The following is a 19,172-nucleotide window of genomic DNA, read 5'->3' as shown; positions in this document are numbered from 1 at the left end:
GCATTTTATAAATATTGCTTTAATCTTATCCCAATATATAATTGGGTTTCAGATGACCAAAAGTTTTGATTTGAATTTTAGTACCATAATGTATGCTTTTCAAGAACACTTGCAAGTTCTGTCAGTTGTCTGTCAATGTTTGTATGAAACTGTATGGTAGCTCTTAAGTTTTGTGTACTTCTATGTGAATATAAAGAATGAATGGATTTTATTTGGTTAATGAGGTTCACAGAGATAACTTTTTTTTTATTTCAGTTGAATTTTTTGTGATATTTAATTTCATTTATTGTTTCTTTTTTATTTTTGGAGGAAACTGTATTTGAATCCTGGAATTGCAATGTCTTTGTTAATTTGCTAGTGGCTTCAAGTATTAACACATTTTGGAACTGAAGTCCAGAATCATGTACAGTATTGAAACTAAGTAGGTCTCTTGTTATTTGTATACAAGAAATCTCATTATTCATTTATTTTTTTATTAGGATTTTAAGATTATGGCATGTCTACTTCATTTTAGCTACGTTTACTGAATTTTAGTCCTAGTTCCATGTCATCTGACTCGGGATCCTTTACAGGCTGTAGACCGCCACATGTCCTTAGGCTATGCGTACTACGCACCGATGAACTACACGTTCCATGAAGGCATTACTGTAGGAGACTGGCATGAGTTATACACAAAAGAGTAAGTCACTATACTTAAGTTTTTAAGTTGTACTGATAAGAACCTTTGTCATAAAGAGCTCACCATTAAAAATAACATTCACAAAAGTTTTTGACGGCTAAAATGCTTTATCTTTTCCAACAGATTTGGAAGACAGAATGACACGCATGGTCCAGCTGATTATGCTGGTTACACCTATGATGCTGTTTGGACCTATGCCTTTGCTCTTGATAAACTCTTGAAAGAGGATAGGACTCATGTGGCCAACCTTCACAGTCAGAAAACAAACAAGTTAGTACTTTACTTCTCTTGCTAATATCAAGGTTAAAGATGTGTTGTTGATGTTTGTATTCATAGGTAAACTATGCAGTACGGTATACTGAAATGCATTATATTGTTATACTGTGTTTAAATTGATATAGTTAATATATCAACAAATTCATCCAAAGTTGTGATATGAAAGAAAGAGGGCATTCTGAATGAATATTTGAGGTGGTGACAAACAATTACTTCTTTCTGCTATTAAGCTATTAATAAGTAAAAGCTCGCAAGAACATAATTTATAAAAAAGTAAAGTGTAATTAAATTCTTACCAAGATCAGTTATTTTGAAAATTGGTAGAGCATGTATCTCTCCAGAACTCTTCCTCTGTATTATCAGCTAATGTTATTCTTCTTAATATTTATGTCCAACAGTTTCTTTTTTGACCTAGGAGCTTAGTAAAAGTCGAAGCTTCACATACATATAAGAGAAAAATTAAGCACTATGGCTGTACCATGGTATCAAGATTTAGATTGTTTACGTGGTAGCTCCATAACGAGTGATACTAGTTATAACAAACTTTATTGTTTTTCATACTGTATACTGTAATTTAACTACTTCAGTAGTCCCAAACCAAAAACAGAGGACAGGGGAGCTGATTTGACTTTGTGCAGCAGAGCTAAGTTTCAGTTATGGGGAAAAGTACCCTATTACATTACTTATATTACTTTTGTATGCCATTAACTATTTTCGGTATGCTACCTGTGAAACAATAATTTCAGTTTATTTTTTGCTAAAATACTTAAAATTAAGGCTATATTAAAACATAATTTCAATTTCAGGCGTTTTGTAGAGTTGATAGGAGATACTAATTTTGATGGAGTGTCTGGAAACATACAATTTAACTCTGGACCATCAAGACAAAGTGTCATCAACATAATGCAGTATGTTGTCAGTGGCAACAGTGGAACATATGTCACAGTAGGGCAGTTTTTCCCAGCTGGCAATGGTTCTACTACTGGACGGTTAGATCATACCTCCATTATTGATGAAGTTTGCTTAGTATTTGATACAAATACTTAGTTTGTCTATTTTATTTTGGATATATTGTTGAAGCCAATACATATGTACTTGTCAGTACTGACAAGTTTTACATACAGTCATTCAGTTTACTAACGCATGTTATTTTTTTCAGGCTTTCTTTAGTCAAGACTGAAACTAGATTCTTCCATGGTGTTCCCTCAGATGGTATTATTCCAGATACTTGTCTTTTCCAAACCTTCAGTGACCTCCTTGATGTTTCATGTGACATGGCTATTGTAATAGTTATGGTCTTGATCTTCTCTGTATTTGCTATAGTTGTGCTTGCTCTCTTCATTGTATATAAAAGAAGGTAAGTAAAGGAGACCTTAGTGTTGTTCTTATGTTGATGAAGTAGATAACTAAGTAATGTAACAGAAAAAAAGAAACCAAAATGTAGTACTGTACTAGTCACTTTTCTGTTCCAAAGTATGATCCCACAGAGAGAAATTCAGTTCAGGTCTTGTATAAGATGTTTAGTTTAGTTAGACTGAAGAAACAGATACTGATAATAAGGTTCTTACAGATTTGAAAAGATGATCCCAGAACAGCCAGTGTGGCCTCTAGGAGAACTCATGTCACTGGATGAATGGGAGTTACCGCGTGAAAAAGTAGTAATCAACCGTACCATTGGTGAAGGAGCATTTGGCACTGTCTATGGTGGGGAGTGCCAGTTTGGGGAAGACACACCTTGGGTAGCTGTTGCTGTAAAGACCCTAAAAGTAGGATCTACTGTGGAAGAAAAACTAGATTTCCTTGGGGAAGCAGAAATGATGAAGAGATTTAACCACAAAAATATAGTTCAGCTTCTTGGCCTGTGTACTCACCAGGAACCAATATATATGGTTATGGAATTCATGCTATATGGTAAGTCTTGTAAAGTACATGTGTTATACCTTTTCATTAAAATAACTTTTTGTTTTATGCACAAAAATATTTTATGCAATAATGGTAGATATGTGAATGTAAGTATTGTGCATTGTACAATTTAGCAATAGTTGGTCTGTTTATTAGGCTTACATTTATAAGATTTTTATGACATCAGTTTATGAACTATAATTATTATTACTGTAACACCAGTAGTACTGTAATATACTGTACCTGATGGCATATGATACCCTCTTTTTGCCTAAAAAAAGGGTTAAAAGTAGACTGGATTCTTATATGTGAAGTTAACGTATCTGATAGGCTAATGTTTATGCAAACACTGTAGACTACCAGTGCTTGTACCCTAGCTAAACAATACTATTACTCAAATAAAATCATATTACAGTGTTTTATTACTATTATTACTACAGTAAAATCCATCATAACCACCACCTTGGGACCAAAGGGATGCCGGTTATTCAAATTATCTAGTTGCAAGTGAAATAATTTAAAATGCTATACGTGTATCATGAACAGTTGTTTTGTTATTCATTATCAGTAAACCACACTTATTTTTCAGTTTTATCATTAAATCATTCTTAACATCTTTAACTGAATATTATCTTGTACACACCCAACTCCAATATTGGTGTGAAGAATACTAATATTCATACATTGATACTCGCACACACCTTGATACATTAGACAGCAGACAAATACACTGAAACTATACAGTGATGCACTTACTGTGCATTCTCTCCCTCTCTAAATGTTTCTTTTCTTTTAAAGAATAACCTAAAGACAGGTAGGTGAGCACAGGCACAATAAGTGTATAATTTACATTAATGAGTTAGGTATATACAAATATATCCACATGGACTAAAAAAAATATGCAAAGAACACTATTATTTTATTCAGTACAGTACTGAAAGCACTAAACGTCAAAATTACTGTACCAGAGAGAGGGTGCACAGTAGGTGTGTAGTTTACTTGATTGTACATACACATATGTATACATATGTTTACAAGAACACACTCAGTAATGTAAGTTTATTGAATTAACTTACAGTAAATTTTTACTCAAATACACAAACTTTTTAACTATTGCTGTTATTTAACATATAATTTTTGTTTTCAATTTGTTTGCAACTTAAACACTTTTAGATTCACTGTCACTATTGGAGTTATCAATTTGAGGTAGAAGGGATAGAGTTAATGTCACAAAATGTTTCCTGCTGCTTTTGCTTTCTTTTGTAAATTACAGTTGAATTAACATTAAAAAGATTTTGCATCTGTCTTGGTTGCATGTTTTGTCCTAGTTTTTCCCTGATATACTGTAAACATGTATTGTATTTAGATAGTCAACCAACATCATTGCATATAAAATTCACTCTTATCAGACATTAAATCATTTGTGTTTTTGTGTTGAAACATTTCATAGTACATATCTGGGTATGAGTGAAAATAAAAATGATAATGTTTCAAATTTTATTCTATGGTAAAAACTCAGGTGGCTGGGCCATAACCAACTAGTATGATTTTGAAATAGTATACAATGTCAAATTTTTTTTAAAGGAAAATGTTTTTTACTTCATTAGCGTAAAAATTATATGTTCAAAATAGTTACTGTTTAGCAAATATAAAACAACCTCTTATAATCAAAAGATTTTTACCATAAAAATTTTTTCCTTATGCTTTCTGCAGGTGACCTGAAGATTTATCTCCTAGCTCGTCGTCACTTAGTGTCAGATAAAACTGTCCAGACTGAAGAGGATGAAGTTAGTAGTAAACGTCTTACCTCAATGGCCCTAGATGTGTGTCGGGCATTGGCATACCTCACCGAACATAAATATGTGCACAGGTATAGTTCTCTGCGTGTAGAAATAACATGGTAATAATAGTAGTACATATTTCATAACCTCATAGGGTTGTATGATTCAAGTGAAAAGATATGTTATCATGAAATGGAAAGTAAGGATTTCTGTTGTGGGCCAACTTCACAGCATCATTTTCACTATACTGTACTCTTTGTTGTTAAGAAATTTTTAAAGTATAGTTACTGTATTTGGCTTCAAAATAGGACCAAAATCTCTGTGCAGCAGTTCTCGAGCTTCACTAACTTGCTAAATCCTGAAAGACAAAGGCCCACTTCATATGTCAGACAATGCTCCTTCATTATGCAAGGCCTCACTGTGTAACTGTATTGTACATAGTAGTTAGAACTTTTCAACTCAAGAATAAATAACCACACATACTTTACTTGCAAAAGCAAAAACACAAAGTACAAATTCTTTTATTTTTTTTTATTTTTTTTTTTTTCAACTTTGACACATCCAATACATCTCATCAAGTTAAAGTTTTAGATAACCAAGTGTCTAATTCTGTGCTATGGAGTATAATAAACAAAAATAGCTCATGTGATGCTGAAGAAGAAAATTGTTTGTCTAACAGGCAAGATGGGTTGTAGCAATCACAAAGGTAGTCTTCCATGAACTCTGTTACAGCTAAAGTAGTACGATGGGTTTTATTACAGAAATGGCTATTTTATATATGCAGTCTTGATTTTTATAAATCAGTACTGTATTTCACTACCTTATGAACAGGTATGCTGCATGATTACAGATAAAGATTTATCCATTTTTTGATGTAGAAAGTTAGCCTTTATCTCCTAGTATAGTAATGTGCATGACAAAGTTTTTGTTTTATTGTAAAGCAATACTCGTAAATAAATATGCTAATATCAATTATTATAACAATTTTCTTTCATTGACAGAGATGTGGCATGCCGGAACTGCTTAGTGAGCGCTGAGAGAGTGGTCAAGCTGTCAGATTTTGGGATGACTCGACCTATGTATGAAAGTGAATATTACCGCTTCAATAGGAAAGGTAGTGATACTGTTATACCTTACATCTATTTTTATAACAAATATCTAAAATTTTAGTTCCTTGGGTAAGCATTTATTCTTTTAACAAATTGTCTGTGATGTTGAGATATCTCGCAGCTCATGACTAGCTATCAACTACATGAAAGCATGTACTGTACAGTAGTAGTATGTTAGCTATCAGTGACTCAAATAATTTGGTCAGCTTGCTAGAACTTAACAGTTTAGAGCTGGCTTGACACTGTACCTGTGAAAGCCTATATTAGGTATCTTCTAAAAGGATGCCAAGTCTATTTAAAACCTACATATTGAAGTGAAGACAAAATAACAACACAGTCATGAACTGCTCAATAAAAGGGCAAAATTCTATTGACAGTCAATCAGTGCATAATTTGGAGAACAAAGAAGCAGTAAGGTGCAGTTGAAACACAGACGTGCTTGTGAATGAGTTATAATTGGACAGCAACAGATAGCACACAGTCTTGTCTGAAGGAAAATCTAGTTGCTCAATGTTTTTGTTGTTCAAATAAGTTTAGTTTTCTTTCTCCTTGGGTGATCAGAAATCATTATTATAAGGCTGTTGTAAAAAGTGCATTCACAAGACAATTTTGCCTCTGACCCCACTCAAGTTTGTGCTCGGGCTGAAGCTTGTACGAGAGAAAAACATGGCAGTAATCTTTCTCTTCCCTCTTATGCCGATAAATAGCATCCACTTTTGGCTCACCTTCATCATGCACTGCTAAACACGTACTCATGATCATATAATGTTGACCTGCTTATATATTTTACTACAGTACTCACCAATGCTGACCTGCTTATATATTTTACTATTCACTTTCATTTGATGGCAAAACCTTAATTTGTTTGATATGACAAGAGATGTGTAATAATGAGGGGTCTGCTTGTATTAAAATAACCCAATTTCCCTCTCAGCCATGATGCCTGTGCGATGGATGAGTCCCGAGGCATTGGAAGATGGTCTCTTTACAAGTATGAGTGACATGTGGTCTTATGGAGTTTTACTTTATGAAGTTATAACATTTGGCAGCTTCCCCTTTCAGGTAAGTGTAATTTCAGTCTCTTGTATTCAGATATAAGGAATATTTTCTCAAAAAAACTTCAATGTTAATATTTAGCTGAAGGATTTTTATACAAAAGATAATTTATTAAATTTTATTTAAGAGAAAATATGATATAGACACAAAAACGTACCACATGAATTACGGCACTGAGAATTTTTGATTAACTAAATTAGTTCAGAAAATTTGTTAAATTTTTTTTCCATTTAGAGATCTTGTGTATATAATATGTCTGCTCTTATTGCAGTGGAGAGAAAAATAATGAATTATGCTCTCATTGCAAATAGAAAATATACATCTTACCATTTCTGAAGTCCTATTTTTTATCAGGTAATTTATTACAGGTAGTCGCCGATTTACGGCACTGAGAATTGTGATGATTAAACCACATATGTACATGATTAGTACCTCCATCATATATTATATCCTAAGTATGACTGGCCTCAAATGATTTTATATTATCCAAAAATGTGTGATAGTACCTATTTTTACGTTTAGCATATGAAATTTATCATGCTTGAACTCCTTGATTAATACTTACTTTTATTACTGTATTTAACATTTTTATTGTACTTCAAATGTCTGGTCTGTTTACAAATCCGCCATTTGTTGCCAATCAGCAGAGATCTTGTTTATTTATAGGTTTGAATTAAATGTACTGACTCTTTTTTAACAAAAATAAATGGCCTAAAAATCCCCTGCGTGGAGAGAAAAAGGCTAAATTTTGGCCGAAATTATACATGAAACGTATGATCTCATTAACAAAAAACAAGATTAAATTATTTATCATTATCACATTTACCATCACCGCAATTACTACTGCTAGTATTATAATCAATATCAGGTAATTACCGATATTTTCATTAAAATGTTAATATCATTATCAAGCTAACATTTATAGATATAAAATGGATTTCAGTGACACTGAAAATTCTTATACTAATAGCCATTCTCTACAACATGGCAGTTTATTTTGACAAAGCCTGCTACCATTCTTTTAGGCATAATAACAGGGTTGATGAAAGAATAATAACATGGCTTTGTTCAGTTGCTCACGTCGAGCCGTTACATAGATTTATTGGATTTTACCCTTGATTGCATACTTTTATAATATATAATGGATATAACATATATTACACGAAGGTAACATCTTTATTAATGTTTTTGTTGATTCTGGGAACACTACAAATGAATGTGTTGCACCTAAACCTGAGGTGGGCAGACAAACATTCGTTGTATAATACATATTTTGATAAATATAAATATGGTAAATAACTCAATTTTTTGTTGATTCTGTAAGATAGCTTGATATTATTATTCTGGAATAGATCTAAATAGCCATATTAGGTTAGATGGCATTGGACATATTATAAGCCATCAAATTAATTTGTTATTTTTGAAAAAATAGAAATACAAAATACATTAAATATGAAACCATTTTTATACAGTGAAAGTTATCATTTGGTAAAGATTAAAATTTTACAAAATATAAAATTAAATATTTATATATTATTATATTGTCGTATCCCAGTCGTAAAATCGATTAATCTATGTATGTTTCATTGTGCTAATATAATTAAAATGCCTTAAGTTTATTTTCACAAGGCCTCCTTTTCAGGGGACGGATGAGTAATAATTAAAGCAATGCAGCTAACACTGTACCTAAAAGATTGTTCATTCAAAAATTGCTTGTTTATTATTCTGGATAAAACCTAAATAGCCATTTAACCTTTATTAGCCCAAATTATGGTAATCATTTAAAGGAAAATTTTTATACAGTGAAAGTTATCATTTGGTAAAGTCCTAAACACTAATCTATGTATGTTTCACTTGTTTAATTAAAATGCCTTAACGAAGACGGAATTAAAGCAATGCAGCTATATTGTACCTAAAAGATTGTTCATTCAAAAAATTGTTTCACCACAAACCCTTTAACCTTTATTAGCCCACAATCATGTACACATAATGTCCTAAACACTAGGCATAACCAGATAAGTGGTCACCAGCAATCAACTCCCAGCAATTTTCCCTATCATTCTTCCTCATCCAGTTCCTCAGCAGAGAGTCTTGACAATTCTCCCCAAAATTATGATGCAGGTAAAGGTTCACAGCCTAGATCCATGCAAGAAGTCTCACTAGGAGTGGCTCCATATATTCTTCAAGACTGCCTAGCTTCAATTCCTCTTTGAAGAACAAGTTCAGTGATTGGAAAGGATGGAAGTCTTGATTTGGGCCATGACCCAGGGGCACAGCAGTTACTGTAGAAGTGACACTCCACCACTAAACCTCAGCCCCACAGATGTTAGGAGCTGTAGTCACATGGCACTGGGATAGAGCAGTGTCTTTACCTACTGAGGATAAAAGACAATGGTCAAGAGTTGGTGATTTCTCTTGGCTAAGCTTTGGGCCTCACTTTCTACATTGTGGTCTATGTGCTGACAAACCTCATTCCCTAGAAGACGGATGTGGATATGAAAGCACTGTTTTCCAACTTCACATCCACATCCAATGTGAAACATTTCCACTTCATACACATTATGGACTCCATCAACCTGTTACTGGAGAACATGGTGAAGGAGCTGTTGAATAATAAATAATCCGAGTACCCGTAAGAGGATCTGTGACTACCAAGTGAGATGATCTTAATACCAAACACCAGCTTGGGAGAACAAAACCCCAAGAGAATACCTGCAGCCAGTCCTGTTTCCCTATCCTAGAGTGGATGCCAGAGGACTATACACCCCAGCTAGGGCCTTTCCTCTAACATCATAATACAGCATTGAAGTAGTATGTTATGCCCCATGCCATATCCAGATCATCATCAACAAAGTCTAAGAGGGAGGGAAGCAAAAGTGCTCAAATCAAGAACTTGAAAGGTTCTGAGTTTTTGCCACAAACTCCTGTATGAAGGAAAAGGAGAGGGATCCCAATCCCTCTTGCATGCCAGACTGGATGAGAAAGGCCAGGTTACTACCCCACTTGTTTAGCCTCAGTTTCACTGAGGCCAAGGCTACGAGTTTCACTAAGGCAAGGCTAGCAGAAACTCCGTCTGAAGAGTCAAATCTCCACTCAAAGCCTGTCTCATGAGAGGACAAGTTCCCAAGGAGGATAAGACTGCTCAAACCTCTTAATGAGTGTGGATAATGCCTCCTAAATGGAAAGATCCAGACCCTAAAGTCTGAGTACCTGGGGTAAGACTGAGTGATAGCCTTTCATTGCAGAGACCTGGGAGACATTTATCTCAAAAAAGGTGGTTGAAATCTGTGATCTCTAAAAACAAACTCAAACCAGAGCAATATCCCTTCTACAATACTGACCAAAAGAGAGGGTCCACTTGATACAAATCCACTGTGGAACAACAGAGATAGCCAGACTTCTCCATCGTGGCCCTGAGAGAAAGCCCAGTTCTCTTGCAGGATACTGCTAGATAACCTACCTGTGCAAAGCTGAGGGATGTGTATTGCCTAGTGGTATCTGTGAACATGCTGGATTACAGAGTAGAGTGGGATGCAGGAATCTTTCTGTTCCTCAAGGTAAGCAAGTCAACACATCTGTGTACCACTTGCCTTGGGGACAACAAGAAGCCTCCAGGGTCGGTGATCAGCTCTCGAGTGTTGATCACCTTGTGAACAAGGCTGAACAGCGGAAACACATAGACATCCAGAATGCCTTGAAGGTGTCGGAAAGCATCTTCCATCACCACCCTGGGATCTGGAACTGAAGAGCAGAACACTGGGAGTTTCTTGTTCTTTCTTATGTTAAACATACTTCAAGAACCCCCAGAGCTTAAAAAAACTTTCTCTGCAACTTGCTATACACTTTGCACATATGACTTCACCCTACTAATGCTAAAACATTACTCCTATGGTTGTGATGTTCATCAGCATTACAGAGTGACCCACCAACAGGTCTCTCATATGCTTGCAATGCTAGCCACATTGCTTGCATATCCACAATATTCATATGCAGAAGTGTCATATGGCCCAACTCCCAAAATGAATGAGAATTTCAGGTGTGCACCCTAACTTTTTCAATGCATCTCTAAGCAGATACCTTTCTGGAGGGGAGAGTTCAACCCTCACTCTCCCCCTCTGATGGATTCAATACTGGGCACACTGTTTCCATCTTGAAACAAGTCTGTAAGACAAGCTCATTCCATAAGGAGAAGTCAGTCACTGGTCTCTACCCACCACTTGCCTTCTCAGCAAGCAAAAGACAACTGTAAAACCCTGACATGATATGACTTCAATAGCACCCCTTCTTCAACTCCTCTGACAGGGCTAGAGATTTTGGCAAATCTGGAAGATAGACTACAACAAAATTGAATTTTGAGGGGTGGGGGGACAAAAACAGAACCGTTGAATTGCCAGTTTCTGAGGGGAGCCCTTTCCATTCATAACTTCTAACACTGAAGGCTTAGCTGTCCATAGGGGTTGGCTACTGGGGGTGTCGACGTGTCCCAGGACTTTTGTCTCTGAATTCACCATTGCATCCTGCAACTCCTCTCTTCCGCTCTGCTGCTATGTTCTGGAGCTCGTTTTCTTCTCTCCACTGCTGCATCACAGGACTCCTTTCTTCTCCTCTCCACCGCTGCCTCCACTAAGCTGTTCCTGAGCAAGAGACTTCTCTCATGGGAAGCTTGCCAGGTAAGAAAGGGACAAACCCATGTCCCTTCTTGGTACAAGGTCAGCAAAAAGGTTGTAAACCTGGTGTGCTAGGAGTAAACACCCCTTCCAACAACCAGTAAGTTCTGAAACTTCACCCTCTCATCTTGGGATGAGAATCCTGTCATGCTCTCTCAACTTGGGATGAGAACCCTGTCATGGCAAAATCTACCAAGATGTCCAATCCAAGGTTGACCTAACAGGTAGAGAGGTGAAATACCATGGCACTCATCTCAGAGGCTGAGTAGGACATTTTACTTGCCAGATTCTCCCCAGGGAAGGTCATTTGTCAGCCAACATTCTGACGAGTCCAATGCACGAGGAATAGTATACATCAACCGGTATTTAGTATCTACTCTAGTGCATGAAAATTGGCAGGGAGGCAGTGGCACTCATCTCAGAGGCTGAGTAGGACATTTTACTTGCCAGATTCTCCCCAGGGGAAGGTCATTTGTCAGCCAACATTTTGACGAGTCCAATGCATGAGGAATAGTATACATCAACCGGTATTTAGTATCTACTCAAGTGCACGAAAATTGGCGGGGAGGCAGTTTTCTTGATCTGTTTGGTGCAAGGAACTCCTTAACCACCTAGCCCAAAACACCTATCTGTTGGTCTCACCTCAGAGGCACACTTGAGGGTAAGCTGAACCAACGAGACCATGGCAAGAGTGGAGCCTAGGAGGTCTCCCTGAGATTATTACTCACATCAGTGAGCAAAATAATCTCTCAAAAATGCTGCTAAGCAGTAATTCTGGAAATTCCTGAGTAAAGGGACTCCCATTAGATCTCCAAAAGCAGGCTGGGCTCCTTAATGCCAGAAAGGAAAATGCACCTTACTTTAGCTCCCTTGCTTATTCCTGTTTTCAGAGTTTGTCAGAATGCTGTACACCAGGAGATTGAATAAAATTGCCATCTGAATGCCGTTCACATCAGAAACCTATTGACCTAGCATCTTACACTCAGCAGCGGCCAAACAAGTGGAAGGAGTAAAGGAACAGGCAGGCAAATTGCCTTGCATACGCACCTACCAAAAATGCAGCAAGCCACATGCATGGGAGGTGGAAGGACCTAGAGGGAACCTGTCTCAAGAATCAAATTGCTTGCAACTCACCATCTGACCTAGCCAAAGGTATTCCCAAAGAAAGATGAAAGGGTTGAATGACCCTCTGGTCTAAGTGGGCTGGTGTGGGGTGGCCTGTGCCTGCCTTGCCAGATTAGACAATCAACCACAGGTGACTATGGTGTAGTTTGTCAAGACTTCTTACAAGAGGCCTCAGACTTCCCCTTTTTCTTCCTCCTATAAGGGGAGGGGTAAGTTAAGAATGAAAAAGATGCATGCAACGAGAAGGATTAGGATGAAGACAAATGTTGAACATTTCTTCCCTATGCTAGGTGGTCTTGAACACCAAAAGTATGGTTGAGGCTGGAACGGAGACACCCCATAGCCCAGAGTAGCAACCATAGACCACTACTACAGGAGGATCCCCCTCCTAAGTGGTTGCCAAAGCAGCAGCAACAAGCACAGGAAGGGAGACATCCTCCTCCTCAGCAACCAAACTGTCAAGAACTGCCATAAAGGACGACCACCAAGTTTATTCAAGGTAGCCCAGATCTTCTGCAGATACTCTGACAATGCCTTCCTGGTACCATGAACATCAGTAGTGTGAATGCCTCTTGTCCTTCCTCCTCTTCCTACCAAACTTCTCCCACTGAAGAGAAAGCAACCCTTCCAGGAGAAAAACCAGGTGCATACTTCCCCTTGCAGAATGAACAGTACCTGTGAGGTTCCATGGTTATGGGGAACATCAAGTGCCCATGAGGATGCCCATGCCCTTCACAACAGCATTGGTAATGGCTTTTCTCATTAGAAATATGACAAATTTGTAATCAATCTGTATTTTTCATAACTACCAAACCTGCAGTCTTAACATAAGAGAATTTCTCTAGCAACTGCTGGAGTCCAGTTTAAAATAGCACAAGGATTGGGTGGCAACAGGAGACAGCCAATGAGGGTGAAGGAGGCCGGCACAGCTCGACCTGTTTTACCCCAGCAACTCTGTGATGTACCAGTTTTCTTCCAGGCCAGGTAAATGAATGAGGGGTGGCTTGAGGTGGGCCATATATATTGAGTCTGCAGGTTTGTTAGTTATGAAAAATACAAAATTATTAAAAATTTGTCATTTGCTCATACACAGTACAAACCTTTGGTCTTAATGTAAGGAGACTTACTCTTGGAGGGAAGATAAAGTAAGCCTCAGAACCAACTGGAGGTTCGGCTCACGTAGCAGACATAGAAGGTCCAGGGATGGAAGTCGATGGAAGTGACACGGATGGTGACGGCACAGTGCATGGTGTGGGGAGAGCCAATGACAGTTGAGACAGAAACTGTAGCTCCAGAAATTGTCACACATAGAGCCATTGTAAGTTGAGATGACGTCACAGAAACTGAAGATCTGGAAACCTGTCATGGTGGTCGACACTGGGATGTGGGAAGACTTGCAGGGGGACAACAGGCTGCCAATGGTTGGTACCCCTGGAAGACCTAAAGGCACTCGACACTCGCAAAGCTTCTGCTCATCCATCCCTGAAAAGACTGTACAAGAGGGAGCTGCCTCCTCCATCATAGGGGGGGAGCTCCCCCACCCCTCCAAAAGAGCAGGGGAAGCAACACCAATTACAAGATCTCCCGAACCCCCTCCCAAAACATCTAAAGACAACGCAACGGAAGAATGAGTTAAATCTTCCAGATAAGAAGATGCAACGAGAGAAGAGTTTGGCAAGGAAGAGATAGAACAAGAAGGAACTGATGCATCTCCCACCACTGGGAGGGAGAAGCCTTCCCAAGATGGAGCCGCCGATTTCCTCTAACATCTCATCTTCTTACCAAAGTTCTTCCATTGCTGAGACCAATTATGACACTCAGAACAGGGATTACAGTACAGTACTTATGTTACAATCATTAGATCTGCACCTGCTACAAGTGGAATGGGGGTCTGTATCCAAGGTGGCCAAATAACGAGATCAAGGGATGCTACCAACCCCAGGCATCTTCTCTGAGTCCTGGGTTTCTTAGATGATGCATGGGTTTGCATATCTAGGAATGCAAAACACACACATATAACACAATATCACATGGAAAAACACAAACAAAAAGAGAATGAAAACCAGAACGCCAAGGTGTAATATGGGCAGGAAGTGCTAAAACAACCGGCTTCTTGGCTAGAAAGGCAGTAGCGCTGTCTTGCTATGAAGGTGGTTAGAGAGAAACTGGTACATCACAGCGTTGTTGGTCCTTCACCCCCATTGGCTGTCTCCAATTGCCACCAAATCCTTGTGCTGTTTTTAACCGGACTCCAGCAGGCACTAGAGAAATTCCCCTACGTTAAGACCAAAGGTTTGTCCTGTGTATGAACAAAAAGAAAAAAAGTTAAGAGTAATAATCCCTCATCAATAAGCAAACATTCAACAAGCAAAGAAACCAGAGAGTGCAGTGCACCATGGACATCTACAGTACTTTTCATGAAGGCAGTGGGTGAGCAAAGGTATTTCCCCACTAACCTTTCATAACCACCAATTAACAAATCATTATCATGTTTAACAACCACTCTAACTACTGCTGAGGATACTTCTGTATAAAAGGCTTTGGTTTATATTTCCAAAGGAACAATACCAAATTAATTTAACAGTGTGTAACCACATAGAAAACAAGTACTACATAGGCATAACTTGCATTGGGGCTGTAAAAATGGAATATTTACGTCAATCAGATCTGGCAAATTTTAACACTTTAAAAATGACATGAGTAATTTAATGTTCATAATTAAGGAGAATATTCCTAAGGAACACTCACAACAACTGTGAAGATGAGTAGCAGAGATTGTACGAAGGGCAAGTTGCTACTGCTGACAGATGGAGCAATAGGCTAGAGCACCACAGCTTAGATTACCAACTCCCAACATGCACCAACTGAAACTTGAGAAAACCATGTTGACAGCTGACTAGATGCTGCTGGAAAGTCAAAATTGTGTAACTTATTTATATAAAATATTTGATCAGTGAAAATGCACAAATATACATGTGATTAATAAGACACTTCTTTTTTTTATGTACTATGAACTTCAAAATATAAGCCATGCTCCTTTTTCTCTTCCAATGATATATATCAAAACTAGTTATACTGTAGTTATTGTTTTTAAACTTGATAAGAGCAACTCTATATCAGTCAGGCACTTCAACATTATTTGGTTGATAATAATGATGAAATTTTACTTACTTTGACATAAAAAAGGTTTGGATTAGCTTATTTTCTCCTCTTAACACTTGTGTTTGTTGGAATAGTTAGTATGTTGTCTGCTACTAGCAGACAGCCATGGTGGCCCCAGCTATTGTAATAAAACTAAATATGCAGTACTAAATGCCTTCTGCCTTATGTAATGGTTCACTGTTTGAAGAATGCACACACTTATTCATAATTTATGTTTTCAGGGAACGCCTTTTACGCAGTTGCTGGAGTAAAATTCCTACGGAAAGGCCAACTTTCAATGAAATGATGGAACATCTGACCATGTGGCCTCGCCTTATTACACCTTGTTTGGAGGTCCCATCAGCTGCTGTTCAAATGAATGATACAGATTCTCTGGAACTTGTGATGCTGCCAACTGAACAGAATATTCGAAGAGCTTCGGCACCAAATACACGATTGCCCACTACTCGAATACGTAATCCATCAGGAAATGATACCCTCCCAAACTGCAGTGCAGTGCAGATGAACAATTTGTCTCAACCTACATCTTTTTTAACTAATACATTTGGCCAATCTACTCCCAGTTCATTAAATCCTCCTACCTCCTTTAACTCTCCCAGCTGGAATCGTGCCATCCATGAAAATGGTGAGGGTCCCTCGGTAGAGCCTCTATTACCACAAAATGGAGATGGATACATTTCTTCCTATGTTCGTTTGCAGAATCCAAAAACTGGAGAAGATACAATCAGAAATTTTGATTTTCCTTCAAATATGACTGCTGTTTAGAATAATGCTGAAAATTATGCTTAGAATAAAAACGGTGACAGAGATGCCTGTAATCTACTGCATAATCAAATGCATTCTAATAACTGAATTCATGAAACTGGCTACGATTATAAAGTTGGATTACAGAACTGACAGTTTCTTTCTGATAGTTGTGAGAAACATACAGTGCCAGAATTATGTGCTAGTCTCATTATTTGAATTTCCACTGGCATTTGATGTTAAAATATTATTAAGTTTATCAAGTGTTATAAGTGTTTATTCAGAAACTAGTAGAAAGTGCAATTTTTCAAGTGTTTAACCTCTACATGAAACCATTATGCGGTACATAATTTTGTTACTTTTGACATGGGTTTTAAGTGCCATTTTCTTCTTTCTTTGTGATAAAAAATATAAATAGGTTGAGCCAGGAATTGTAAGTGCTGTTGAACAGATCTGAAGTGTCTCTTGTATGGAGTGATAAAGGGTGCTACTATGTGTATAGATGACAATGTTGAAACTCCTACGTTGCATGTTTGTCTTCAGTATTTTATATTCATGAGTCAAAGCTTAATTTTATTAATGTGATTATAGTAAATCCAGTGTTATATGTGACTAGATATAACAACGTATGAATGACCTTGTCAATGGTAACAATTATCCATGATTTCAATTTGCACAGTCCTTAGTTCTGGTCAGATATCCAGTGTGAGTCTTTAAAAATAAAAGATGAACCTTTAATCAATTACAAAATGTCCAGTTAGGCTTAATGGTGATGAAGTGAAGAGGATTACTCACTCAAAATAAATGGCTGTTCTGAACAGTACTATTTTTACATGCTTTTACTATGAGGTGCCAAAAAAATGTACAAATACATCCATATATAGTATATTAGTAACTGTTGCTTGGTACAGAGTATATTGATTTTTTTATGAATTATAGTTCCTGAGAAACTGCCTCATTAAACAATGTGTAATCATTATATGATTTATAGATTCTGTAGACAAACTGTTACTTTGCTCAAAATTCTTTTTCAAATTAGTAGCTTTTAAGAGATTAAGAACAGTCAAACTGTATAATGATTCTTTAAAAAGAGAAAAAGTTTAAATATTGTACTGAGTTTATTGTTGAAATAATATTTAGTGATAGCACTTGGTTATCAGAGCCTTAACTTGAGTAAACAAATAGAATGTAGCATGATGTGTGTGTGCTATAAATTGTTGTTGCAAGGACATTAATTTTTCTTAGCCGAGTACTGAGGAAAAATTACAACTACACACTAAAACATATATGTGAGGCTCAGTACTGTATATGGACACGAACTTTTACAATATTTAAAATGTATTTACCAGTATATGGTAAACATTTAAACATTAAAAAGTAAACCCCTTTTTTTAAACATATTTATTGCCCATTGCTGTCAATAGACCATTTTCCTATTGAGATTTACTCAGGATATGGCTCTTATATTTTTAAGTTATATATTTCCAGAAAAATATTTGAATTTATTTGCTCACAGGTATGGTTGTGATTGAGTGAATGGTAATTGTGAGGTGTAAGGAATTATCATTAGTCATTGAATACTGTTAGTTTATGTACTTTAAATCATTTGTTTTACTGTATGAGATTTCATCTGAATTTTCATGGTAAATTATTAATTCCACTAAAAAAATCAACACAATTTACAAGTCTTTCATTGGATTGTCAGTTCTCCTATAATCACAGTAAGCATACTGTACATTTTAAAATCATATATTTTTTGTATATATTACTGACTGAACTTGTAATATAAATTTTATTCGTCAAAATCACATCTTATATTTTGAAAATCTACTATGTGAGTTCTTAGTACTGTACACTATAAATCCTATGGTTATAAATTAAAATCATGTTACTTCTCAAATATAAAGTTAAAATCTTTGTAATTTCCAAAACTAATGTACAAATTGTTTAATTATCAATCAAATTCTGAAGCATTTTGTAGATTCTGTAACTTCCTTGAGTGTCAGCATCTAAAGAATTTTGGAAACTTCATTTTAAGCTCCATGAATACAAAAATTGTCTTACCTGACAAATGAGGCATCTCCCAAATTGCTAAAGAGCCTGTAGACTAGACCACAGTAGTGTAAATTTATGAAGATGAGTTGAGGAATTATGAGAAGTATATTGATCCATGAGGCATTCTGTGCTGTGCTTGTAGCAAGGACAATCTCTCTATACTCAGTCAAGAAGTGATATTTGAAGAAATGTATTGTAAAGGATAATCCTGTAAATAAAAAATAAATCGGTAAAACTACAATAACCACTCAAATTATAATAAAGCAAGAAGTGTCAGACAGTTTGTAAACAGTCCTTATACTTGTATTTCATCCTAAAAGCATTGTAAATGGATTATATCACAGTCATCCTAAAAGTACTGTAAATGATTTTTCTTGATCAATAACCTATCAAGAAAAAGAGGTTTTTTCAGAACTGTCCAGAGCAGTTGAAGCTTTACTTTGGCAAGACTACATTATTATAAACATTTAACAACCAATCAAATTTATTCTTATCTTGAGACAGGATGTTTTAGAATTACCAATACCCCAGGAACTATTCAAGATCTACAAAAATTTAATTGTGGACCTAAAAATCTTCCCAATTGCTGATATGCAAAGTAAATTAGTAGAAAATT

The 19,172-nt window shown here is 36.5% G+C and overlaps 2 protein-coding genes across 3 annotated transcripts in view; both read left to right on the top strand.

The window, feature by feature from the left end:
* LOC136838709 (uncharacterized) overlaps positions 1-18,832 on the top strand; it is a 500,953-nt gene extending 482,121 nt beyond the window's left edge. For both annotated transcript variants that reach the window (XM_067104127.1, XM_067104128.1), the window contains exons 14-22: positions 573-679; positions 803-949; positions 1,762-1,944; positions 2,115-2,312; positions 2,526-2,866; positions 4,571-4,727; positions 5,640-5,752; positions 6,682-6,872; positions 15,979-18,832. In XM_067104127.1, coding sequence (XP_066960228.1) covers positions 573-679; positions 803-949; positions 1,762-1,944; positions 2,115-2,312; positions 2,526-2,866; positions 4,571-4,727; positions 5,640-5,752; positions 6,682-6,845 — 1,410 coding nt within the window. In that variant the 3' untranslated portion in view covers positions 6,846-6,872; positions 15,979-18,832. The remainder of the gene's footprint in view (positions 1-572; positions 680-802; positions 950-1,761; positions 1,945-2,114; positions 2,313-2,525; positions 2,867-4,570; positions 4,728-5,639; positions 5,753-6,681; positions 6,873-15,978) is intronic.
* On the top strand, positions 14,991-18,832 carry LOC136838919 (uncharacterized). The gene is made up of 2 exons (XM_067104610.1): positions 14,991-15,025; positions 15,979-18,832. The coding sequence occupies exons 1-2, from the start codon at positions 14,991-14,993 to the stop codon at positions 16,520-16,522; spliced, it is 579 nt and encodes a 192-aa protein (XP_066960711.1). The 3' UTR covers positions 16,523-18,832.
* Positions 18,833-19,172: the final 340 nt, after the last annotated feature.

The sequence above is a fragment of the Macrobrachium rosenbergii genome, chromosome 5 (assembly GCF_040412425.1).
Source record: "Macrobrachium rosenbergii isolate ZJJX-2024 chromosome 5, ASM4041242v1, whole genome shotgun sequence".
Classification (NCBI taxonomy): Eukaryota; Metazoa; Arthropoda; class Malacostraca; order Decapoda; family Palaemonidae; genus Macrobrachium; species Macrobrachium rosenbergii.
The sequence above is the reverse complement of the archived record's forward strand: the minus strand, read 5'-3'. Positions and strand labels throughout refer to the sequence as shown.